This window comes from Crotalus tigris, unplaced genomic scaffold (assembly GCF_016545835.1).
Source record: "Crotalus tigris isolate CLP2741 ecotype Arizona unplaced genomic scaffold, ASM1654583v1 scf7180000020074.1721668, whole genome shotgun sequence".
Taxonomy (NCBI): domain Eukaryota; kingdom Metazoa; phylum Chordata; class Lepidosauria; order Squamata; family Viperidae; genus Crotalus; species Crotalus tigris.
In genome coordinates this window covers 374,489-399,338 of record NW_024097846.1, presented here as the reverse complement: position 1 = coordinate 399,338, position 24,850 = coordinate 374,489, and the positions used below count along the sequence as shown (strand labels likewise).

The 24,850-nt window shown below is 36.4% G+C and overlaps 1 protein-coding gene across 4 annotated transcripts in view; it reads left to right on the top strand.

Annotated features, from left to right (window-relative positions):
• LOC120318124 (collagen alpha-1(XXVIII) chain-like) overlaps positions 1 to 22,096 on the top strand; it is a 72,909-nt gene extending 50,813 nt beyond the window's left edge. For all 4 annotated transcript variants that reach the window (XM_039365422.1, XM_039365419.1, XM_039365418.1 and 1 more), the window contains exons 22-37: positions 1,099 to 1,167; positions 2,609 to 2,677; positions 2,780 to 2,848; positions 2,976 to 3,044; positions 4,050 to 4,118; positions 5,308 to 5,376; positions 6,041 to 6,109; positions 7,499 to 7,579; positions 8,079 to 8,114; positions 10,569 to 10,605; positions 11,728 to 12,285; positions 15,236 to 15,477; positions 15,882 to 15,972; positions 16,071 to 16,208; positions 19,033 to 19,224; positions 20,127 to 22,096. In XM_039365422.1, coding sequence (XP_039221356.1) covers positions 1,099 to 1,167; positions 2,609 to 2,677; positions 2,780 to 2,848; positions 2,976 to 3,044; positions 4,050 to 4,118; positions 5,308 to 5,376; positions 6,041 to 6,109; positions 7,499 to 7,579; positions 8,079 to 8,114; positions 10,569 to 10,605; positions 11,728 to 12,285; positions 15,236 to 15,477; positions 15,882 to 15,972; positions 16,071 to 16,208; positions 19,033 to 19,224; positions 20,127 to 20,134 — 1,866 coding nt within the window. In that variant the 3' untranslated portion in view covers positions 20,135 to 22,096. The remainder of the gene's footprint in view (positions 1 to 1,098; positions 1,168 to 2,608; positions 2,678 to 2,779; positions 2,849 to 2,975; positions 3,045 to 4,049; positions 4,119 to 5,307; positions 5,377 to 6,040; positions 6,110 to 7,498; positions 7,580 to 8,078; positions 8,115 to 10,568; positions 10,606 to 11,727; positions 12,286 to 15,235; positions 15,478 to 15,881; positions 15,973 to 16,070; positions 16,209 to 19,032; positions 19,225 to 20,126) is intronic.
• Positions 22,097 to 24,850: the final 2,754 nt, after the last annotated feature.

The window sequence follows — 24,850 nt, the reverse complement described above, 5'->3', positions numbered from 1 at the left end:
ATCAGTATCAAAAGGAACTCCACCTACATTGGAAGTCCCTTCCTCTATGCTCCTCCTGAACTGGTTTGCCAAATGAATAACCTACTTCAGAGCAGCTTTGTTAAATTTGGCACAATAGCTTAGAATACTCAGAATTTTAATATTAACCCATTTGGAGGATGCTGGATTTAGGAAGCCTTTGTTAAAGATTTAGGCACAAAGAACAGAGAAACTCATTTGTGATTAGAATTAGTTAGTTCTCCTTTATAAAAAAAAGTCCATAAATATAGTAACATAGGGAATATATCTGATTTTGCTTTTTCAGATATAAAATTGGAGATTATTTTTAAAACATTTAAAAATTGCAGTAATGTATATGCAATCACAGAATTCAACTTTTTAACATAGGGGAAAGGTTTAAACTGATATCAAGCCATTCGTTTATAGCTGGAAATTTAAGTTTGCTAAATACACTATGCGAGTGTTTTTTAACCTCAAGAACCTTATCATGTTTAGACTTCAACTCCCAGAATCCTGGAGAATTCTGGGAGTTGAAATTCACATTTCATAAAGTTCCTGAGGTTGAAAAACACTGCACTAAATAATACTCCAAGGGGTTTTCATGGCAAAGATACTGGAGTGGGTTGCCATGTCCTTCTCCAGTGGATCACATTTTGTCAGAACTCTCTGCTATGACCTGTCCGTCTTGGGTGGCCCTGCATGGCATAGCTCATAGCTTCATTGAGTTACACAAGCCCCTTTGCCACGACAAGGCAGTAATCCATGAAGTTGTCCATGGGGTCACAATGGGTCGGCCACAACTTCACAACTAACAACAACAAAATAATACTCCTTTGAAAACTTTGTTTTCTTTTTTTATTATTATTATTATTTTAAAAATTCCATTTCTGTATTGAACAGTGTGTTGTCTAGGTATACAAGTATTAAAATATAATAATAATCATATTCATAATAATCTTATCAAGATATAATCATATACTAAGAAATAGCAATCAAAATATTAAAAATAGTATTACACACTTCATAAAGTTCCTGAGGTTGAGAAACACTGCACTAAATAATGCTCCTTTGAAAACTTTGTTCTCTTTCTTATGGCAGGGTGAACCTGGTTCCCCAGGACGTCTGGGAATGCCAGGGCTTCCAGGACGTGCCATTATAGGACCCAAGGTAAAAACGTCTTTCATTAATTTTACAATTACACTCGCATGGACATTTCCTAAGTATTCTAATAAACAAAAGGTGGCCTAGCTGAGCATGTGCAGGGCTGTTCTCTTTAACTCTTCCAGCTGGATCCAGTTTCCTTCTTTCCTGGCAGATTAGACAATATCAGAAAATGAAAAGGAAGCTCTTGGAAGCCAGCTGAACCAAAAGTAATTTTCCAAGGAAGATTCTTACAGTATCTTCTTTAACTGGATGTATTGAAATGAAAGGGATAGGGTTGCTAGAATTTCAACACTGAACAATTTCCAGCTTAGAACCAATTTATAATTCACTATACAGGTAGCCCTTGAGTTACGATTGTAACAGACCTTGTCCATTAAAATCATAAATTGTACCAATAGTAAAACAGGTCAGTCACATGATCAACCCAATTCTACAAAGCTTTTTGCAGTAGTTGTTAAACAGACGTAGTCATAAAACAAATGCTGCAGTACTTAGGCGACCACCACAGTCATTAGGCAAACCCATTATTCACTATGGCAAGGTTTTGCTAAAAAATTGTAAGTGCTGGTTTTCACAGCCACATGAAAATGGAATGCTACCATGTTATCAAGCACCCGAAGTGCAGTCAAGTGATTGAGGGGTGGGGGAGAGACTGGTTGAACTTTGAATCCACACCATAAGTCCCTCTTTTCAGGTAGATCATAACTTTAAGCGGTCACTAAGCAACCAGTTGTAAATCGAGGACTATCCATATTAGGCTAGAGCAGGGGTAGGAAACCTTGGTTCTTTTATGACTCGTGGATTGGTTCAGGAATTCTGGGAGTTGAAGTCCACAAGTCATAAAAGAGCCAAGGTTGCCTAGCCCTGGGCTAGAGACTCCTTTGGTTTCTAAAAACTTTCTTATGAATTAGCAAGGATGTGGTTCTTTTACAAAAGCATCTCTTGTGTCTATCAGTCTATTAAGTGTCCACCTCAGCATAAGCATGTCCAGGGCATCCTACAGGAAGAATTCCCTCCTGCACTGAGAAAAGCACTCAATGTAGGACAAAGCAGAAAAACGTGGAACAGTTTCTCTAGTATTCATTTTGCTCAAAGGAGAAAAGAATGGCCTCCCTTGAGGTTCTATTTCCAGATGAGCCAGCCTATGAGCCAGATTAGGACTATAAATTTGAGGTCCTAATAGTGTTTGTTCTTGTTTTTCCTGATGAGGGTGGAAAAAGACAATGTGATGTAATAGCTGATGTTCTAGTTCAAGTGGGGAGACCAAGTGACTTTGAACCAATCATTTTCTCTCAGTCTGACCTACTCACGAGGTTTTAATTGTGAGGGAAAATAGGATGAAGTAGTACTAGATAAGTACTACTAAGGTTTGTCATAAATCCAATAGACAGATGGAAGAACAACAACAAAAATCACAGTTTTTCTTGTATATTTGTAATTGAAGGGTGATATTGGATTACCTGGACCACCTGGACCAATTGGAGAGCAAGGTATAGGGATTCCTGGGGCTAAGGTAACAACCATATTGATAAATCAGTTCCTTTAAAGGAAAACTATTTTATGGAGTGTAACTACAGCTATAATAAAATGTAAATATGTCCTTCTTTGCAAAAAGGGGGACCGTGGACACCCAGGACCTCCTGGTCCATTTGGGCCCAAAGGAGATGGATATCCAGGCCCACCTGTAAGTAGTCAACATTTTCTGTTACTTAAAAAGAGAATGTTGAACAGTGAATCATAGTAAGAAAGAATAAGGACTGTATGCAATTCAGAGCCATTAACAGTTAAATCTATTTACTTCCCTATATCAGGGTCTTCCTGGTCTTCCTGGAGCTCCTGGAGAGCTAGGCCCTGATGGGATTGGATTACCTGGACCAAAGGTGCACTTTATATAGTGTGATTATATGTATACATTAGATAAATAAATAGTGTTACATAAGATAAATAAACTGTATGTATAAAGTAAAGTGTATATAAGATAAATGACAGAGACAGAGAGAGAGAGAGGAGGGAGAGAGAGAATGTGATAGGCTTGTTATTATACAAAGTAAAAAGCTGAGGCTTGTATGCTATTACCTTATTTTACTGTGCTAAAAAGAGTCGGAAGTCAATGCTTTTTTTTTCTTTTCCCATTTACCCTACTCTTTTTCTTGTACTGAAAATATTTTTTTTCCAAAAATTGAGATATGTGTAGAATATTTTTAGCAGAAATTCTTTTAAATGGGTTCATGTACCATCATAATCCGTGTGTGTGTGTGTGTGTGTGTGTGCATGTGTGCGTATGCGTGCTTTATACACATATTAACTAAAATGTTTAAGCAGAGGTGATTAAAAATGCTACAATGACCTAGTTCACTCTATATCAGTAAACCATAAAAACATAAATAATAATTTGTAAATTACAGTATGTACTAGCTAGGCTCACATATCACACTAGGCCAAAATGAAATTAACTATGCTAAAGTTTAGCATAATGCACAAACCGAGCCATAGATTTGAAACATACACTTTGTTGTTCTATACTCTTTACCTGCTTTAAGAAAAGATCTATGAATTATACTTCACAAGTAAATTCATAGGATTAATACATTGCATCTACATCTAAAATCATCAAACAATATCTATTTTTTCCCAGGTCCTTGGGAGGGATTCAACTGAAGGATAAAATGCCAGATCCAGTCTAAATATTTGGCCAAATGTGCAACCAACCATAATAATAATTACATTTTGTGACAATATCTTTAATGCCGTCAAACAACATCTGCCTGTCCCAGGTCCTTGGAAAGGACTTGATGGGTAGATAAAAAAGCCAAATCCAATCTAAAATCTAACTAACTGTGCAATCAACAATAATAATTTGAAATGTTTACAAATATATTTTTTAGGGTGATCCAGGTACGAGAGGACCACCTGGTCCCCCAGGTCTAACAGGAGAAGGCCTTCCAGGACCAAAAGTAAGTCACAATAAGAATTCATATTGGATCATCATGCGTCGAAAACAATAATTATCTTCTCTATCTGTATGTAGTTAGTTTACTATTCATATTAATTTAAAAGGAACTAATGTCATATAATATTTTGTGAATGAAAAGACAAAAGAAAATGAAAATTTACCAAAATCTAATGATGATGATGATGATAATGATGATGATGATGATAATAATAATAATAATAATAATAGTAGTAGTAGTAGTAGTAGTAGTAGTAGTAGTAATGAAACAAATATAAATCATTCTTGTTTCAGGATTCATTATCTTATTAAAATGAAATTTTATTTTTAGATTTTTTTTTATTTATTTATGTAACAAATTTTTATAACTGCTCAACTCACACAATCCAGGCAGCTTGCAAAATTTAAAAATCATAGATAATTTCAGAAATCATAGTTTTCTTCCAGAGGGACATATGGGAAGTATTTTGAGGTAAAATATAAATAATAAGGTAGAGCTATATGAGATTTTTGCAACTTTTCAACTTGTTCACTAAGATACAAATCATTCAACTTAGTTCCTTTAATGGAGCTGCCAGTTGTTGGAACAAGCTGGCCATTTTGCTGTGACTGGGATCAGAATGTCCTTTTGCCATATAATCTTTCCTGGGCCACCTGTTACTAAGCTAGATATAGCAAGTAGGAATGCCACTATAATTATTATAATTATAAGTCACTTTTAAAAAAAATTCAGGTCTAAGTGAATCATTCATAAACTACTTCTAGTTGGAACGATCTAAAATAAAAAGGTAAAATCTTCCTTGAATCGTGTTTATTTCTGTTGGTTTCACAGATACATCTATGTTATATTTAGGCAGCCATATAAAGGTGGTACTGTATGTTACTGTCATCTTTTGGAATGTTTTTTAGACTTCCTGACATAGTCTACTGTTTACCCAATATGACTTGCTTCCAAATATACATACATAGAACTGTCCTTTAAGGCAGTCATGTATATTTGAAAAAAAAGCAGCCCTAAGATATAAAATCAAGAGTATTTCTAGCATACCTACAGTTAGGGTTAATTTGTAAGATATTGCAAACAGTGGAATTTCAAGGAGCTTCATGGTTCTTATACAGATTTTGGACAGCAGCAAAATGGAACATGGTGGCATTTATGATATCTTTAATGATGACTACTCTTTCTTCCTCAGGGAAATATTGGACGACAAGGACCTCCTGGTGCTTTAGGCCCACCTGGTGAAGGTATACAAGGACCAAAGGTATCATGATTTCTTGGATTCAACCAGTGGTGGGATTCAAATATGTGAACAACTAGTTCTCTGTGTGGATGCCGCTTCCGGAAGTTCATTCTAGGCCTGGGCAACAAAAAATTAGCTACCGGTTCTGCCGAAGTGGTGCAAACTGGCTGAATCCCACCACTGGATTCAACGCTTAGGTATAATAAGAGGGAAAAGCAGACTTTACAAACTAGAGGAAATAGAAATATATATATATATATATATTTCTTTACATATTCCATTCTGAGGCGAAAGTGTTAGTATAGGACAGGGTAGGCAACCTTGGCTCTTTTATGACTCGTGGACTTCAATTCTCAGGAATTCTGGGAGTTGAAGTCCATGAGTCATAAAAGAGCCAAGGTTGCCTACCCCTGGTATAGGAAATCAATTACAATTGAGTTTACATCATCTGTAGTATTATAAAATCAATGTCCCTCAGATAACATAAGGGCATATGAAGAATTGAACCAGTACAGATTAGAATATATTTTGGCAAATGTAGCAATGAATGCTTATGTATGCAAGAATAAGCTGAATTTTTTGAAAAATCTAATTTTTATTTATACTTTCAGTCAAATATGGAAAATAAGATTGTATTCAATAACCAATAAAATTGTCAACTGTTCTGTCAATTAATTATAATTAGGGTGAACAGGGAATTCAAGGAATGCCAGGACCACGTGGGCCTCCTGGAGAAGGATTTCTTGGACCAAAGGTATGCACTATGATTCTACAGAAACATCCTATTTAACTCTGTATAGATATGGACTCTTTATTATTAAGAGGCAACATAGGCATTTAATGCTCTCAAGTGGCCTCTCATTATGTAAGAGGACCTTCCAAGAGATGAAAAAAAATCATCTATCTATCTATCTATCTATCTATCTATCTATCTATCTATCTATCTATCTATCTATCTATCAGATTTTGAAATTGCCCATCTCCCTCACAGAGGGACACTGGGCAGTGTACAAATAAAATATTAAAACATAAAAGCAATATATAAAAGTTTGAATTTTAAAAAAGGCAAGGGTGTTTAAAAATCAATGTTAAAAGTTAATGCAAAGACTGGAAACAATGCTATTTGATATTATTACATCAGCAGATTATCATTTGGCAGCATGGGTTCAGGGTGGATGATCTCTGATGGGGAACAATGGACAAGATGTTACACCTTTCTAAGGCAATTATTATAATACTTTCTAAATATTTGTAATAATCCTCTAAGGAAAAAGAAATAAATTCCTAATTTGGTGAGATGGCCCATTTGTTTACTTGGTCACTGAACTCATAAAGATGGAATGTAAATTCCTAAACTGTCGGGTTTTTTCTTTTCCTTTCTGTTCAATTGTGTCCAATTATCAGGGATTGCCTGGACATGTCTCTGCAGTTTTCTTGGCAAGGTTTTTCAGAAATAGTTTGGCTTTGCCTCCATTCTAGGGCTGAGAGAAAGCGATTAGCCCCAGGTCACCCAGCTGGCTTCATGCTTAAGATGGGACTAGCACTCATGCTCTCCTAATTTTTAGCCTGATGCCTTAATCACTATAGCAAAATGGTTCTCAAAGTATCCTACCCATATATTAAATATTTTCCTGGAAATTGTCCTCTACTTATCAATAACTGTGGCAATTAGAATGGGAAATTGTAAGCCAAAGATTAACTTCCTAATAACTCCAAACATTTCCCTTAGTCCTCACCTCATCTAACTTTAAAAAAGAATCACTAAAAATGGCAAAATATTGGCCTCAAGCATCCTCTTGATTGAGGATAATGCTTCTAGATTCCACAGAAAAAGAAAGAAAGAAAGAAAGAAAGAAAGAAAGAAAGAAAGAAAGAAAGAAAGAAAGAAAGAAAGAAAGAAAGAAAGTTACAATACCAAACAACTTGGATGTAAACCCATTTGCCCAGTGGTCTGATAATCACCACCCATTCAGTGAGCATTCAAAGTTATGATGACACTCAGCAAGTGTGATTAGGACGGATCCCCAAAGTTCCTGCTGTTTCAGCAGCTACCTCACACTTATCAATAGTTGCAGGATCCCATGATCTCATTACATTACATTTAAATAAGATGCTTTACAGATTTTCTATAACTAATTCCAAGGGTGATCGTGGAACTGCAGGGGAAAGAGGAAGAAAAGGCGAAAAAGGCAATATGGGAGACCCTGGAGTAGCTGGAGAACCTGTAAGTACATAAAACCTGTCCATCAGGTGCTGCAGAGCATGCTACTAGAACTCTACATGTGCATACATCTTAAGTATTAGCATTAGTTTCAAGCAAATAATTTAAAGATTACAAAATAGCTACTGACCCTTCTTTTAAGAGTCCGGAACAATTATTAAGAAGAATACACTACAGGTAAGCCTTGATTTACAGCCATTCATTTAACAACCAATTTCTTCCTTTGTCTAAGTTGAAGACATGACAAAGATCTGTGGAAATTCTCAGATCTTTCACAAGCATAGCCTCTGGCCCTCATTCTACCAGTTGTAGAACATAGCAAGCAGGCCGGGGAGCAAATTTTCCCTATCTCCAATAGAAAGAGTGGGAGCTGGTGATCCTATTTTCATAGGTTGGTGTGCCATGTCCCTATTATTATATGCGCACTGATTTAGATTGCTTTTTATATCATCAGATCTTAACAATGAATTAGAAATCATAATAAAATGTATTGTCTTTTCAGGGTAGAACTGGCCCCAAGGGAGTACAAGGTCTAACAGTAAGCAATCTTTTTCAGAATCAACTTTATTTTTATTTATTTATTTAAAAAAATTATATTGCCGCTACTCGCACATGGCAACTCAAGCTGGCTTATACTGTATTGTTCTCAATGTGTCCCTAATAAAAATTATGAAAGTGTGGGGAATGAATTACTAATTGATTAGCAAGTATATACAAAATGGATACTAATGGATGAAACCTAAATTGTTTAAAAAATATCTGTAATTTCCTGGCAAGTGAAAGAAAAAAAATGCAGAAGATATCCCTCTGCCTTTTAAAGACTGTTTCAGGAGTTTATTCCCAGTGATTTATTCTACGGATTCTAAGCAACTTAACAACAATTTTTCTAAACCTTAATATTTCTGTCTGAAAGGGATTCACGTGATAAAAATCTAAGAAAATCAAATTATTTCAAGACTAAGAGATGCCAAATAAAGTTAAAAAAATATACTGTAAATATCTTTCTTTCTTTCTTTCTTTCTTTCTCTTTCTTTCTTTCTTTTCTTTCTTTCTTTCTTTCTTTCTTTCTCCTCTACAACCAGTAGACCTGCAATAGCAATGCACTTAGACTTATAAACTGCTTCACAGTGCTTTTAGAGCTCTCTCTGAGTGGTTTAGAGAATCAGCATATTGTCCCAAACAATCTGGATCCTCATTTTATCCACCTCGGAGGGATGGAAGGCTGAGTCAACCTTGAGTCAGTGAGAATCGAACTGCTGGCAGTTGGTAGAATTAGCCTACAATACTGCATTCTAACCATTGTGCCACCACAGCTTTTATTGCCAAACTCCAAATTTATTTCAAAACTCCAGTGTGTGTGTGTGTGTGTGTGTGTGTGTATAACATATGTCTACACACAGAGAGAGAGAGAAATATACAAACATATATGTTTGCCAAGTAAAAAGTTGCAGAATCAACTAGAATGCATGTTTCCTAGAGTTTTGTTTAGATGTAATGGCACTAATTATGCAGAAGCTCTTCCTAAAGATAAATGGAGTTTCACTGTGCTCCACTCTCTGATTTAGGGAAAGAGATATTAGTTGTTTGGATAACTTTGCTCTGCCTGGAAATGAATGAAAAATTGTATAATAACAATTATGCATATATATCAATTTGTTCACAAGTTATAAATTACAGCAGCTGGCAGCTTGTGGCCAACCTTGGCTGATCTCCTGACCTAAATAAGTCTAGCATTAGACTGTGGGATCTCTTGGAAGTATCGGATGGTCTGTAGGCCAGTCCAAACATTATCTGGAAAAAGTGAACAGCAAATCAGTTTGATATTTGTGCTGTCAAACTTTCATCTTGAGCAATAGAGAAATTTCCCTCTAGCAACACAAATATACACTCATGAGCTTAGCTACAGAAGATTTAAGTACAAGATTCAGACAGGTAACTTTATTGCAGAGGCAAAAGAAGCTTTTAGAACAAAGATCTATGAACAATGATTAAGAACCTAGAAAGTCAGTCATATTTCTAAGTCAGCCCCCAGGATTTAAATTCTGAATTTCTTTTTCTTGCTCTTACAAGATAACTTTTTTTTTTTTTTTTGCCTCAGATGTTAAGTTTCCTGCATACAGCATTGTGGTAATGATCTTATCTGGTCGCATATTCTTTACGACTGACCTCACTAACCATAGTCTTTTGTGTTGCTAAAAAAAAGCTACAGTACACTGGACAATTGATGAATTTGCTAGAAGTGGGGCTCAGCTCAAAAAAGATGCTACTATTTATTTATTTAATTAATTTATATGCTGCCTGTCTTACTATCCAGAATGACTTTTGGCACCTTACACCAGCATATATTTTGTAATACATAGGAGAACACAAAATGAATGTATTTATAAAAATATGTGTTTGTGACATAGCTCAGAAGCAAAAATACAATCTGCCATTCCTGGAGGAAATATAAATAATTTTTCTGGCCTAATTGGAACTCTGCGTTAAGAGTGAGAATGTATATGTATGGATTGAATTAGGATTGTGTTTATGAATGAATTTATTGTTTGAATATGAGACAGAGAATTGGCTTTCCCCACCCAGTAATAATCCCCCATGCTTGATGTAAATGTTCATAATGACAATCTTGGAAAATTGAAGTAAAATATTTTTATGAATACAATGTTGCTTGGCTATTATAATTTTTGGTGAAATGCAAGAAGATAAGAGATTTTCTCACACAGAAATGTTTTATTTGAGGAATTTTAATATGTTGCACCCCCATTTGGAATTATATTATTCCATATAAAGAAAAATGTTTATGTGTCTAAGAGTACTTTGCAAGTATTTTAAGTATTGGTGCTGGATAAAATGACTTTCACTGCATGAAAATATCACATTACTCTAAGTATAATAAACACTATTTTTATGTATTTTTCCAAAGGCCGTGTTATACATTGCGGAAAATGACACTGTTCTGTAATACTATATATGTATTTCTTTTTTAATCTAGAGAGAAGATATAATTAAGTTAATTAAAGAGATATGTGGTAAGTCTGCAACCTGCCTTGCCATCATGTCCTAGGGCAGGCTTTTATTCCTTTCCCCAAAATCAGAAAATTATTAGAGTGCCCTTTACTCAAAGGTAAAATGAAAATGCCAACAATTATGGTACCCCTGTAGAATCTGAAAATCGTTGAAGACTTGGGTTTTTTCCCCAAGAATAGGGATAGGGAGGAGTGGGTGAGAGGATTTAATGTGGGATTGTATCTGTGATGGAAGGGAGAGGTGATGTGATGGACTACAGAGAAGCAGCAGTTTCCCAGAAAGGCAGGAGCACATTCCAAGGAGGGGGATGAGACAAGAGGCAGCCTAGCCCAGAGCTGGATAGGAGACAGAGAATCTCCCAGGGTAGATCCATTAGGGCAGTGGTTCTCAACCTTTTTAATGCCGCGACCCCCAACCGGTCATAAGTCGAGGACTACTCAACCGGTCGTAAGTCGAGGACTACTCAACTGGTGCAGCACCGTTTGCAGAATGGGACTTTTGGCGGACTCAGCAGGGCAGAGACAGCCTGGACAATTCCTATTGGCTTTTGAAAGCCAATAGAATTAGACTCTACTCAAGAGAGTCTATTCTATTGGCTTTCAAAAGCCAATAGAATAAAAGGGAGTAGCACAGCTAAGGAAAAGGGGGGAAAAATTGCGGAGTGCGTTGTTTGATGACCCCCGTGAAATGGTCGTTCGACCCCAAATGGAGTCCCGACCCACAGGTTGAGAACCACTGCATTAGGGTGAGAGTAGTAAATTGGGGGTAAGCAAATAAATAACTGAACGTTGATCTTGTTATATGTCGTTCTTGGGCTGGGGCTAACTGTATGTTGGAGGTTTAACTCTGGTGCCAGGTTTTTAATATTTATGGTTTTAACAGATTTAATATAGCATTGTTTTGTTTTATTATTGATATTGTTTTAATTGTTGATTGGAAGCTACCCAGAGTTCAAAATTGGAAGGGAGCTATATAAATGTTTTGAATAGATAAATAAATAAATAGTTTGAATTAAGAATGTAATAATGCTCATGTTCAGCGCACATGGGAAGGCTTGCCATATATAGCTTGATCTATCATAACAAATACTCAGAATTTGGGGCTTTTCTGTTTTCCTTTTACAGGCTGTGGCATTAAATGCAAGGAAATACCTATGGAACTAGTGTTTGTGATTGACAGTTCCGAAAGTGTTGGTCCAGAGAATTTTGAAATAATTAAAGACTTCGTTACTGCTTTAGTAGACAGAGTAACTGTAGGGAGAAATGCTACTAGAATTGGACTTGTCCTCTACAGCCTGGAAGTTCGGCTCGAATTTGGGCTGAATAGGTACACAGCCCAACAAGATGTGAAACAAGCTATCAGAAAGATGTTATATATGGGAGAAGGCACTTACACAGGAACTGCCATCCGCAAAGCCACACAAGAAGGCTTTTTTGGGGCTCGAACTGGTGTAAGGAAAGTTGCCATAGTCCTAACTGATGGGCAAGCCGATAAGAGAGAAGCTGTTAAACTGGATATTGCTGTCCGAGAAGCTCATGCAGCCAACATTGAAATGTATGCAATTGGAATTGTAAATACTTCAGACCCAACACAAGTTGAGTTCTTACGTGAGCTGAATCTAATTGCATCTGATCCAGACAGAGAACATATGTATCTTATTGATGATTTTAATACTCTTCCAGGTGAGCATTTAAACATAGTTCTGAAGATAAACAGATTTCATTGATATATAGTGGGTATCAGATATACACACACATTCCACTGGTACCATTCAAGCTAAAAGGCCTTGGTTCTGTGTTTTGGCGAGTCAGTCAGTGGGTATCTTTGCAATGACTAAGACCCCAAAACAATCAGAGGGAAAACAGAGAACACAACTATGAAAACAATTATATCATTTTTGAATTTTATCATTCCAAACTATGAAGTTATTATTTTATACGTGTTAACCTACCATTCTAGACTAGTATATGATCACAGATTAAGGGTTTTGCCAATAGGAGTTACCAAAGCACCATTTGAATAACATAAAATGACGTACGGTATCTTTTGCTATATGAATACTGCTAGAGATGATCAGGAGTTACATGCAACATTTACAGTTCTGGTCATTTTTATTCAGCGTAAGCCATGGTGAATCTATCCTTAAGAAGATTACAAAGCTTGAGAAAATGTATTTTTTTAAAATTACCTAATATACACGCCTATGATACCTGTATTTATAACCAACACAAGAAAGCCGTGGATGAACCAAGATGTTATTGGTTAGTCTGGGATTCCAATCCAAATGGATGCTCAGGCAGGGACAGGATCCTGGAGAAAGACGTGCTGATAAAAGTTCTGACTTGGACATTATTGCTGGAATGAAAATATTTGATTGTCTTACTATTGGACTGGCATAGTCTGGATTAGAGTGGTTTGATGGGCAAAGCTGAAACAATATGCTTAATTTTCTGACAACCTTTTTTTAATTATTATTTTTTTATTATATCCTCTTCTTACTTGACCAGCAGCCCTTGGGAAAGAACAACTATTTCATATAGAGACCTAATTGATTTCTTAGTAGAAGGTTTTTCAAATTAGAAGGATCTACATCTTGGCTGGAGAACTAAGATCCTAACCCTAACCTAAGTGGATTGGAACTTCCCTATATGTAGCATCTATATACTACTAAAACTCCCACTATGTTTTTCTGTTTGTAATCTCAGGTTAGCCCAAATGGTGCATTATACCACGACAATTTTTGAATCAAGGTATCTAAAATCTGCTAACCTAATGAAGATGTAGAATATCTGGGACCCATTATTACTGTGGAACTGAAATTTCTACAGTGTTCAGATCAGTTAGTTGTGGCCATTGCAGCACCCCCACAGTCATGTAATCATGATTCCCAATGCTCACTGCTCCAATGGTCATACCTTTCTATATAGAAGTCAATTAGGAAGCCAGCAAGAAGTCAGAAGTTGCTCCCACCCCCATGCTATTTTGCTGGCTCATGGTCATTCTCTTTATCTCTTTAAGTAGGTAAATATTGAATTATTGAGATCATTTTTCTAATTGTAATTGCCACTACAATTATTTTTCTATTTATGGTATATATAACTTTTTGGATGATCATGGGACTGTCCTCAACTGAGGTAAAAAAATAACCTAAAATTTAATGTTCATTCGGTAACATTCATTACATCAGGGCTTTTCAACCTTTTCACCCATTGTACCAGTTTTAAGATATGGCAACATCCGAATACCACCAGTTGCCTAGCAAGATGTCAGAAACCTGATGACCAAAAAAATAAAAAGGAAAAAAGTGATAAAGTACAGGTAGTCCTTGACTTACAACAGTTCGCTTAGTGACCGTTCAAAGTTACAATGACACTGAAAAAAGTGCCCCCCAAGCCACAGCCGAGCAAGACACCTGCCTGCAAGCCTGATGGCGTTCTTCCTCCTGTCTGAGGTTTTCATTGTTGTGAGCATTTCTGTTGAGGATTGGCAGCAGGGGTGGGATAGGGGTGTTTGGTTTTTATTCCCCCCGTCTGCTGGGTGGTTGCAGCAGATTTTGGTCACTTCGCATAACTCTGGGACACTGTGACCATCATAAATATGAATCAGTTGCCAAGCATCTGAGTGTAAATCACAAGACCCCAGAGATGCTGCAACATTCCAGCTGATCGGTGCTTCTTCTGGGTTCAGCAGAAGCACCAGGATCAGTGCTGAGCTCCAGCTGGAGCCTGGTGCTGATCCTGGTGCTTCCACTGAGCCCTGACAGCCCCAAAGAAGCGCCGATCAGCTGGAAAGCGGCATTGATCCTGGCACTTCTGCTGAGCCCTGACAGCCGTGCAGGTCCAGCCATCTCTCACTCAGGCTTGTGCGGTGCTGCCACCAGTTCGGCTCATTCCCCTCCCCTGCTACCACTTTTCTAGGATGGTCGTGTACCACCTGCCAGGTGCCAATGTACCACAGGTGGTACCCGTACCATTGGTTGAAAAGCCCTGCATTTCATCACAGTGCACTAGTTTCTCTCAAAGGGTGACCCAAAAGGTCACAGGTTTGCCTGGTGCTTTAGCTAATCCTAACTCTCAATAATCAACTTCTTTTTCTTCTATGAAAAATATGCTACTGGAAATACCTTTGCTATAAACCATTATGCCTATATCAAGATATTTAGATATTTACAGTCAATGGAAAAATATTTTACATTCTGAAATACTGGTAGCATGTCTGTTTCAGCTCTTCATCCTGTAAGCCAAGAGTGACCAATTTAGAAATTTTGGAGAACAACTTTTGTCAACCAGCATAGGAAAGTGTCAGCCAGCATGGAAAAGATCAGAAATAATAAGAATAGTAGTAGAAAATATCTGGAAAATACAAAATTTTTTATTTTTGCTACACATTTTTTCTACACATGCTAATATCTAGGATTTTCTTAACTGATAATACTGGTAAGAGACTATATGCTGAGATGCCAGATGTGAAAGCAATATTCCAAGCGCTATCCATACATCAAAGAACCAGCCAACATTTTTTTAAAAAAAAATATTGATTCATATTTAAAATGCTATGAATATTTGTATTTCTTAGCCAATACTTGTATATTTTACCATACTTTAGACTTTTCCCTTTCTTCTTATTTTAAAGCTTTAGAGTCCAAACTTGTTAACCAGTTTTGTGAGGATGAACATGGTGCCTTAATATACAACCGAGTTGGAAATGGAGGAAGCATCAGTGGATCATTGATTCATTCAGTATCTTCTCACGCTTCACAACATTTATTACACATGAACAATAAGAATGGACAAGCAGTATCTTCAAGTACATATGAAGCATCAGTGAAAGACAATTCCATAAATACTGGCCAGTTTTCTCAACCGTTAATTCTGGTACTTGTCTGAAGTCCACTTCATTTAAAAAAACAAATTGCAGCAATGGAGTGGGTTTCCTTAAAACTTTCTTAGAGAAACATCTCTGTGCATTCCATTTTTTAAATCAGAGTATTTTTAATAAGTGTTTGGGTTAGTTTCTAGATAATTCCAATGATGGATTTTACAATTCTAATAATATAAATAATATTTAGTAATATAATAATCTGATTTCTGAAATGACTTGTTTGATATTATCTGATTGTATAGAGAATTTCTTAAGCTGGAAACACAGAGCCATGGGTTGGAGAATGGAAGTAATAGTGATGGAAGAAGCCTGTTCACCTTTATCTAATATTGAATATGCCTTTTGTGGATAGAAACTCCACCTACATTTTAAAATTAACCAACTGAATTTACTTTAGGAAAAAGGATCACGCAGAATATTTCTTGAGAACTATGATATGGTATCCAACAAAAGTGATCTTCCAGTCTTGCCTCCAGTTAACAATAAAGGTACTTATTTCATAGCTAATTTCTTAATGAAATATGTGCCACAGATAGAAGAAACCCTCCCTTCTCATTTCTTTGTTTTGTAATATTCTTTGCACTAGTTACTCCGGCACTGCCATTGCCAACAACATCTTCACCACCACCACCACCACCATCATCCCTGCCATCTCTAACAGCGGAAAAGACACTGCCACCATCTCATTCATCAGTTTCTTCCATGCAATCTACCGTCAAGCCAGGTCTTTACATATTGCAAAGTTTCAAATTTGTTTTTTTTCTATAATCATTAATTTATATAGTACTGTACATAAATTCTAATTAATTATAATTTTATGCTCAAATCCTTGGCTTTCCCAATATGGTGACCTTCAAATCTGTTTGGATTTCAACTTCTGCACTTTCCAGCTTGCTGAACCGCCATGATAGCTCTTTGCATTTCATGGAGTTTACTTCTTTTTTGTGCTGAACTTCATCACAAAATATCATTTTCTCCAAAACTGCAGAACTTCTGGGAAGCAGATGCATATCTATGGCCCTGTCTCATTCATCACTGCAATTTGTGCTCATGTTTGCCTTTGTACCACTGATGATTTACCTGTACCATAGATAAATAGATAGATAGATAGATAGATAGATAGATAGATAGATAGATAGATAGATAGATGGCTTTTTTGTCATAGAACGCACCGGAACAGAGTTCCGGCATCTTTTTTCAATGGATTTTCCAGAGTTGCGTTCTTTTCCTATTGTTTCCCTTCCTATCTTAGTTTGTTTTTGAAAATGCCCCGCTGGTGGTACAGTGCGAGCGGGGTCCCCTCCAGCGCTCTGCCTCCTCTAGGAGGAGCCATGAGGCATTGGAGCACCACAGCCAGAGCATGGCTTGATTGGACCATGTGGTGCGGAAGCCGATGGTGGCAGTGGGAGACATATAAACATGGAGACCATCTTTCATGAGAGGGTGAGCGAGCCTTTTGCCTTCCCTTACATAAGGTGGGGTGTGAGGTTAAAAAGAGGCAAAGTGAGAGGAAAGAAAGGCGGCTGGCGTGGAAGTTTGCCCGACAACAAAACTTTGCTGTTTCGGTTCCTTGGGTAGTTCAAAGGCTGGGATGTCTACGAAAATCTCTTTTTAGTCTTTTATACTTTATATTCAAACTGCAGAGGGGGAAAATAAGAATAAAGCTAATGTGTTGTGATTTGGAGGTATTATTAATAATAATATATATTAATTATGTATTGGTCAGATGTAAAGGTAGACCTACAATATAAGGTTTAATCAGATCTATTTATTAAATTGGTTTTAACTTAAAGGTAAATTAAAAGTAATCTGTTCACTGACAAAGTTTCAATTTTAATTTGTTTCAAGTCAATATCCATATTAAACTCCAAATTTAAATTTTTCCACCTTGTTTGACAACTTCTTAAAAGTAATTCAATCTTTTACAAGCAACCAAATTTTGTTTTATTGGGCCAATTTCATTCCACATAGAAAGCTGACATTTCCACTCATTAAACGAAATGTGCTAAATGTCCCAAAAAATTAATAACATGCCTTCTTGTAATTTAAAGCCACACATTGCATGGTAACATTAATAGTATTAACTTATCTTGAACAAAATCCTAGTCTTTTAGATACACTAAAAATGGAAGGGTTTTTAACTACAAAGGTAAACTTTGTAGGGTAGGCAAGGCAGATTGTATGACGTGAGTTCCAGCACTTTTTTTTTAAAGCACTGGAGATAGATAGATAGATAGATAGATAGATAGATAGATAGATAGATAGATAGATAGATAGATAGATAGATAGATAGATATGTAGGTCTTTGGTTGTTCGGGTTTTCTCCCGCGTAAAATTGGAAGTGTCTTGGCGACGTTTCGACGAAGTCCCATTCGTCATCTTCAGGCTGGTGTTTTCAGCTTCGTGCTTCGAGCAGCAAATTGCTTGTCCCACCACATACATCGGACAAACCAATAGAAGAATAAGTGCACGCATTGAAGAACATAAGAACTCAGTCAAAAAAGAGGAACCAATATCTTCCCTGGTCCAACACCTTAAAGCCACAGGACATGAAATTGACTTTAAAAATACCAGAACCATTGCCAAAAGTTAACATTTTAATAACAGAATAATCAGAGAAGCCATCGAGATAGAAAAACGCCCACACAGCATGAACAAGCGAGATGATACCTCCCGCCTACCAGCCATTTGGAAACCCGCCCTTATTGACAAACGACTCCCTAACACAAAAAATGATACCAGACCCACACTCACAAAAACCACACAGGATGTCACCACCACACATCCACGCAAAAAACAAACCCAAAGCCACACCGATGACGAGGCACGACCACAAACCAGAAGCCAGACCACAGCTGCATCATTAGCCACTTTAAACCCCTCCAATCCATACATGAAGCAAACTGACACCCTCCATGAAGAGGAGCACGACCACGAACGCGAAGCCAAAAATAGCAAGGCAGCCCAAAATCTTAAACCCCTCTGCAACTCAGACTAACCTGAGCACAATCAAACAGAACACTCCCCCAGCCAATCAGAGCACAGCCAAGCTCCCACCCAATCAGTTCATACCCCCACTGGCAGTTAAAAGGAAGAAACAGCTAAGACCACACATTGCTGCTCAAAGCACGAAGCTGAAAACACCAGCCTGAAGATGACGAATGGGACTTCGTCGAAACGTCGCCAAGACACTTGCAATTTTACGTGGGAGAAAACCCGAACAACCAAAGACCTACATATATATATATATATATATATATATATATATATATGTATATGTATATGTATATGTATATGTATATGTATATGTATATGTATATATGTATATATGTATATATATGTAGCAACTCTATAAGCCAGCAACTCTATAAACCAAATCTCATGCTAGCTGGGGAATTCTGGGAGCTGAAATCCACATATCTTAGAATTGCCAAGGTTGAGAAACACTGCTATAAAATTATTTGGGATTATTAGTGGTTTCTAAATTCCAGTCTTATTACTCCAACAATACATAACAATTACATCTTTTGTTGTTTTTATTTTTAAAGATAATATCCTGAGGCCTCCAAAGTGTCAGTTAAGATTAGATCAAGGACCATGCCGTGTTTATATAATAAAATGGTATTATGATAAGCAAGCCGACTCTTGTGCTCAGTTTTGGTATGGTGGCTGCAATGGAAATGGTAATCGCTTTGATAGTGAAGAAGACTGTAAAAAGACATGTGTTCTTTTCTCTAGAGGTAAGAATTAACTATAGTTTTCACAGTTTAAAATTCATGTTTCTTGTCCTTTGGAGAAACCTATTCTGATCAAATTCAGTTTTTCAAAAGTTGAAATTTGGTAATGAGAGATCTTGTACATATTTTTTCCCTATGAGCAGAGTTTCGGTAGAAAACTCTGAAAAATTAAGCTTAGCCATAAAATATTAAATTAGTATGTTCTAATTTAACACAGGTTGTTATCTGTACTGTGTCAATGGCATATCTTTAGGATTTGGGTTTTATTTTTGTGTCTTGCATCAGTGTTCATCGTCTCGCCTTCTAGATCATCGTCTCGCCTTCTAGTTATTAAACTGGGGGTGATTCCCATTTTCCTTCCCATCCTCTGTGACCATATAGATCCCCAAGTGCTTCCTTGAATTAATCTGTCGCTGTAAATCTCAAGGTCCTCTAGGGCAGAGGATCCCAGACAGAAATGCAAGTAGCCAAAGCATCATGAGCATTATAAAAAGTAATACTATGTTGATCATAAGACAGAAAAAAAATCTAAAATCTGTAGAGGCTTTCCAAATTTCTTTAGGTTTTCCAGTTTCAAGAAGTCTTCATTAGGAAAGTGAGTTTAACAGGAAAAAAGGGGGGGGGGAGTATATGATTCAGTCTCTGTTAAATTTGTTTTTAAAGGTGTTCAGGAAGAAAAGGACATTGTATTGTAACAGGTATAGAATAGTTTTAGATTCTGATGTGGTTTATCCTAAAGAAGAAACAAACATTTTTGTAAAATGCTTCATCTTGGAAATAAATTTCTAACTACTAAAGTTGCACTAATGAACAATTTGAAAACACAACCTAAATATTTGTCACTATTTATTAACAGCTGACTTTCTTTTACTCAACAAAAACGTAATATGACATTTATTTTTCAGGTGCCTAAAGGTTGCCCACCAAACAGAATTGGAACAGAAAAGTCATAAAAAAGTGGTATAAAGCATAAATATCAAGGGTTTTCTTTATACAATGTACTTAATTCATATGAGGATTTTATCCTCAAATCTCTTATTCTGGTATACTCCTACTAAAATCTACAAGAAATGGTGTTTTTTTTTTTACTTCAGAAACTGATAGCACCTGCAGACAATGTTAAAATATGTATTAGAATTATACAGATTTTCTTTGCATCAAAAAACAATATTCATGCCTTGTTGATTGCAAACAAAGCATTTGCACTGGATCCTAGGTACCTCTGTCATTCCAACTGACATTCCTGTAGGACAAACGTTTCTACAACTGTGGCTTGTTTATTTGCACTCTGCTGCATTCCTAGTTCAAATGATTTATAATGTTCCTGGAGAAGTGAGAAATAGAATCAGATACTTCACTTGCCAGAAAATGAATAGAAGTTACTAAGATGAATCCCAGCACAATTCAAGTAACAAAAAATCCTTGAATGTATTATTGTCAGTTGTCATGGAAAAATCATTAATATGGTGCTGGATGTTTTAATCCTCTACCCAGATGATTGGAAGGAAGAACGATGGATATAAGCCCAGCTGCTAAGTTGGAAATGAAAGAAGGTGATGCTATTGATGAAGCAGTTGATGATTCACAATAATTTAGAATGGGATGGCATACTTCTTATGCATGAATGGATTTGGGGAATCTGATAATCTTTTTGAAATATAATCTTGTACAATGTACAGTAAGAAGTATCTAAAATCATTGGCATCAGTGGCCTGATATGTACCTATATTGGTATAAATTTAAGCAACCCGTAGGCCTGTACTCAGTCTTTTCCAAGAAGTTTCAAATAACTGGAAATGGGACTACTTTAAGGGAAAAGATCACATTGCCTTTTCAAAAACACTTGCAAAAAATAAGATGCGCACTAGAGGAAAAATTAGCATATAAATCATGCATTTAATACAAGTACTCCAGTAATTGGCCATGGAAGTCTTTGCTTTCCAAGTCTGAAATCCAACTGGAACAATGAATATTGTAATGAATCTTGTAATATTTGGAAGCTAGAACATTGAAATGTTGTGAGAGTTGGCTAATTTGTATTTACAAAAAAATATTATCATCATCATTACATTTGGTGTCCATATCATCATGCAAAATCATATGATGGTGCCCAGTATATGAAAATTGCTAGCTCTAAAACAAACTCAATCATCAATGTATTAAGATTTAATGTAACAGCTGATTTTAATAAATCTGTGACTGACAACAAAGTAAAAGAAACTGCAATACCATAGTGAATATATTTACACAGTGCCTACTTTGAAAAGCTATTTATAATTATTAGCATCATATCATTAGCATCATGATAATTAACATATAGTAAAAATATATTAATAATAATTAACATGTAAGAAATATATTCTTTGTAAGAACTACAAATGTATTAGTTTCTTTCATGAAAATAATTTAGTCATAATCCTGTTCATTTGTTTTTAATTATGGTAGGATGATATGCAGATCTATATGCCTATGCCTATATACTATGTGAATCAGGTCACACTGGCTTCTTCAAACTGTAATTTAATAGTTGTGGCTTAGATGCACACAATCACCATCTGATTTTTCAAGTATATGCTACAGAATTAACACATGTTTTTAACATGCTTGTTAATAATTCAAAATATCTATTTTAAATGAAAAGGTCAAACCATGCTGTTCCAGTTAGCAGTAGTCAGTTCAACTCTAAAACTATTTCTGAATTTTCAAAACTGGATTTCAGATGCTGATTTACCCAGCAGGCGAGAGATTAATACAAATGTTTAAAATAGGATGTTGAATTTTGTTTTGCCACTTGCCACGTAAGCTGTTGAAAGACTTATATTTCTGCTCTATTTTATATTATACTCATTTATCTTCATTAAATGTCTGAAATGTATTTTTGTGAGTTGAATATATACTAACAAAACTTTTTGTAAATGGACTACTTGTGTCTTTATTTCATCAGCCAGAACATTTTCACTGCTGTAGCAAAACTAATATCAATGTCTCATTTCATCACTTGAATTAAAAACAATTTATTTGTTTTCATCATTTTCAGGAGGAAGATTTTTACCACTGTATTTATGCTGTTGTGAAACTAAGAAAAGTAAGAATGTAGTCTCTTTCTGAAAAAAAAGTATATGGTCAGAAATCACTTACTTAGTTTACTGTTTACAGACATATCTTTTTACAGTGAGACAAGCAAAAGAACTCCCTGCTCTGTTGAATCAAGATTAAGGCTGCAAATTGGTTGTGTAAAAGGGTGTAAAAAGGAATTTCCTTATGAGCTGAACTCAACCACTGATAACTTCACAAACATATTTATGTAGTTTACTTGCCACAGATACAAAGCTATTTGCTATTACTTTCTTTTAATATTCTTTTAACTTATCTGTCCAATTTATAAATCATATTTATTTATGTAAGGCATTTGACAAAGTAGATCACAATCTACTACTTGATAAAATAGAAAAATGTGGGGTAGACAGCATCACCACCAGATGGATCCGTAGCTGGCTGACCGGCTGTACTCAGTGTGTGGTCCTCAACGGAACCACATCTACATGGAGGGAAGTGTGTAGTGGGGTGCCCCATGGCTCTGTTCTAGGCCCAGTGCTCTTCAACATCTTCATCAATGATTTGGATGAGGGGATAGATGGGGAACTCATCAAATTTGCAGATGACACCAAGCTGGTAGGAATAGCCAACACTCCAGAAGACAGGCTTAGGATACAGGAAGACCTGGATAGACTTGAACACTGTGTGCTATCTAACAAAATGAAATTCAATGGTGAAAAAAGTAAGGTTCTACATTTAGGCAAGAAAAAACAAATGTACAGGTATAATATAGGGGGTATCTTGCTCAATAGTAGTAGCTGTGACAGGGATCTCGGAGTCCTAGTGGACAATCATTTAAATATGAGCCAACAGTGTGCTGCAGCTGCCAAAAAAGCCAACACAGTGCTAGGCTGCTTTAACAGGGATAGAATCAAGATCACATGAAGTATTAATACCACTTTACAATGCCTTGGTAAGGCCACACTTGGAATACTGCATCCAGTTTTGGTCACCACGATGTAAAAAAGATGTTGAGATTCTAGAAAGAGTGCAGAGAAGAGCAACAGAGATGATTAGGGGACTGGAGGCTAAAACATATAAGAAACGGTTGCTGGAATTGGGTATGTCTAGTTCAGTGGTTCTCAACCTGTGGGTCGGGACCCCATTTGGGGTCGAATGACCATTTCATGGGGGTCGCCAAACCATGCTGTCCACCATTTTGTTCCCTTTTCCCTAGCTGTCCTACTCCCTCTTTTTGGTGGCCACACCCACTTGGGGGTCACCACAACATGGGGAACTGTATTATGGGGTCACGGCATTAGAAAGGTTGAGAACCACTGGTCTAGTTTAATGAAGAGAAGGACGAGGGGGGACATGATAGCAGTGTTCCAATATCTCAGGGGCTGCCCCAAAGAAGAGGGAGTCAAGCTATTTTCCAAAGCACCGGAAGGCAGGACAAGAAGTAATGGATGGAAACTAACCAAAGAGAGAAGCAACCTAGAACTAAGGAGAAACTTCCTGACAGAACAATTAACCAGTGGAACAATCTACCTCCAGAAGCGGTGAATGCCCCAACACTGAAAGTTTTTAAGAAGAAACTGGACAGCCATTTGTCCGAAATGGTATAGGGTTACCTGCCTGAGCAGGGGGTTGGAGTTGATGATCTCCAAGGTCCCTTCCACCTTCATCATCGTCGTCATCATCATCATCATCATCATCATCATCATCATCATCATCATTATTATTATTATTATTATTATTATTATTATCTTGCATTCAAATATACTACTAACCAGATCTAATTATGCTGCCAAAATCAAGCTGGTGCTGCTGCCATCTAATATTTTCTTCCATACTCAGCAACATATTTAAAGTTGGACATGACTTTGGATATAAACAATAATTGAGATAATATGCATTTAATGTATTTGTACATCTTTTTAAAGAATAGAATACTGGCAGTCATAGTTTTGATAACAAAGCTAATTTTTAAATTTACAAGGTAGGAGACCTTCGTCATAGTAACATACCAAATCTGAATTTTGCCAGTTTTAAAATAGTGGTTTTCTTCAAATATTTTTCTCTTGAGAAATGTTAAATTTTAAATTAAAACTGTACATTTAAAATGTAAATCTTAAAAACGAGCCATAAAATCTAAATTAGCAGCAAAAATTGTTAACTTTAAGCCAAAATGTAATAAATCTGACATGTGAATAAATTGCTCTAACAGCACAAAACCGATTATTCCTCTTAAGGCTGGTGTCTGCTAGGACTGACTTGTCGAACTGTCTGAAATAGAAGTTTGCCTGATAAAATTGGGACGCTAAGAATCGGAACATAACAAGGCAGCGGACCGTCTTCTATTTGGTCAGAGTCCCTTGAAGTTGGGCGGCCAAAAAATTTAAATCACTCACATTAATAACGCTCCTAAGATTATTGAGAACTTTCCCCCGTGCATTAGAACTACAGCTGTCATTATTCCAAGCCAGCTGTAAACGGACTGTGGGTGTTGTAGCTTTAACACATCTGTAAAGGAGCAGATCGAGAAAACGCCTCCCCAAGGAGTTAATCTTCACTTCTGAGGCCGAACGAG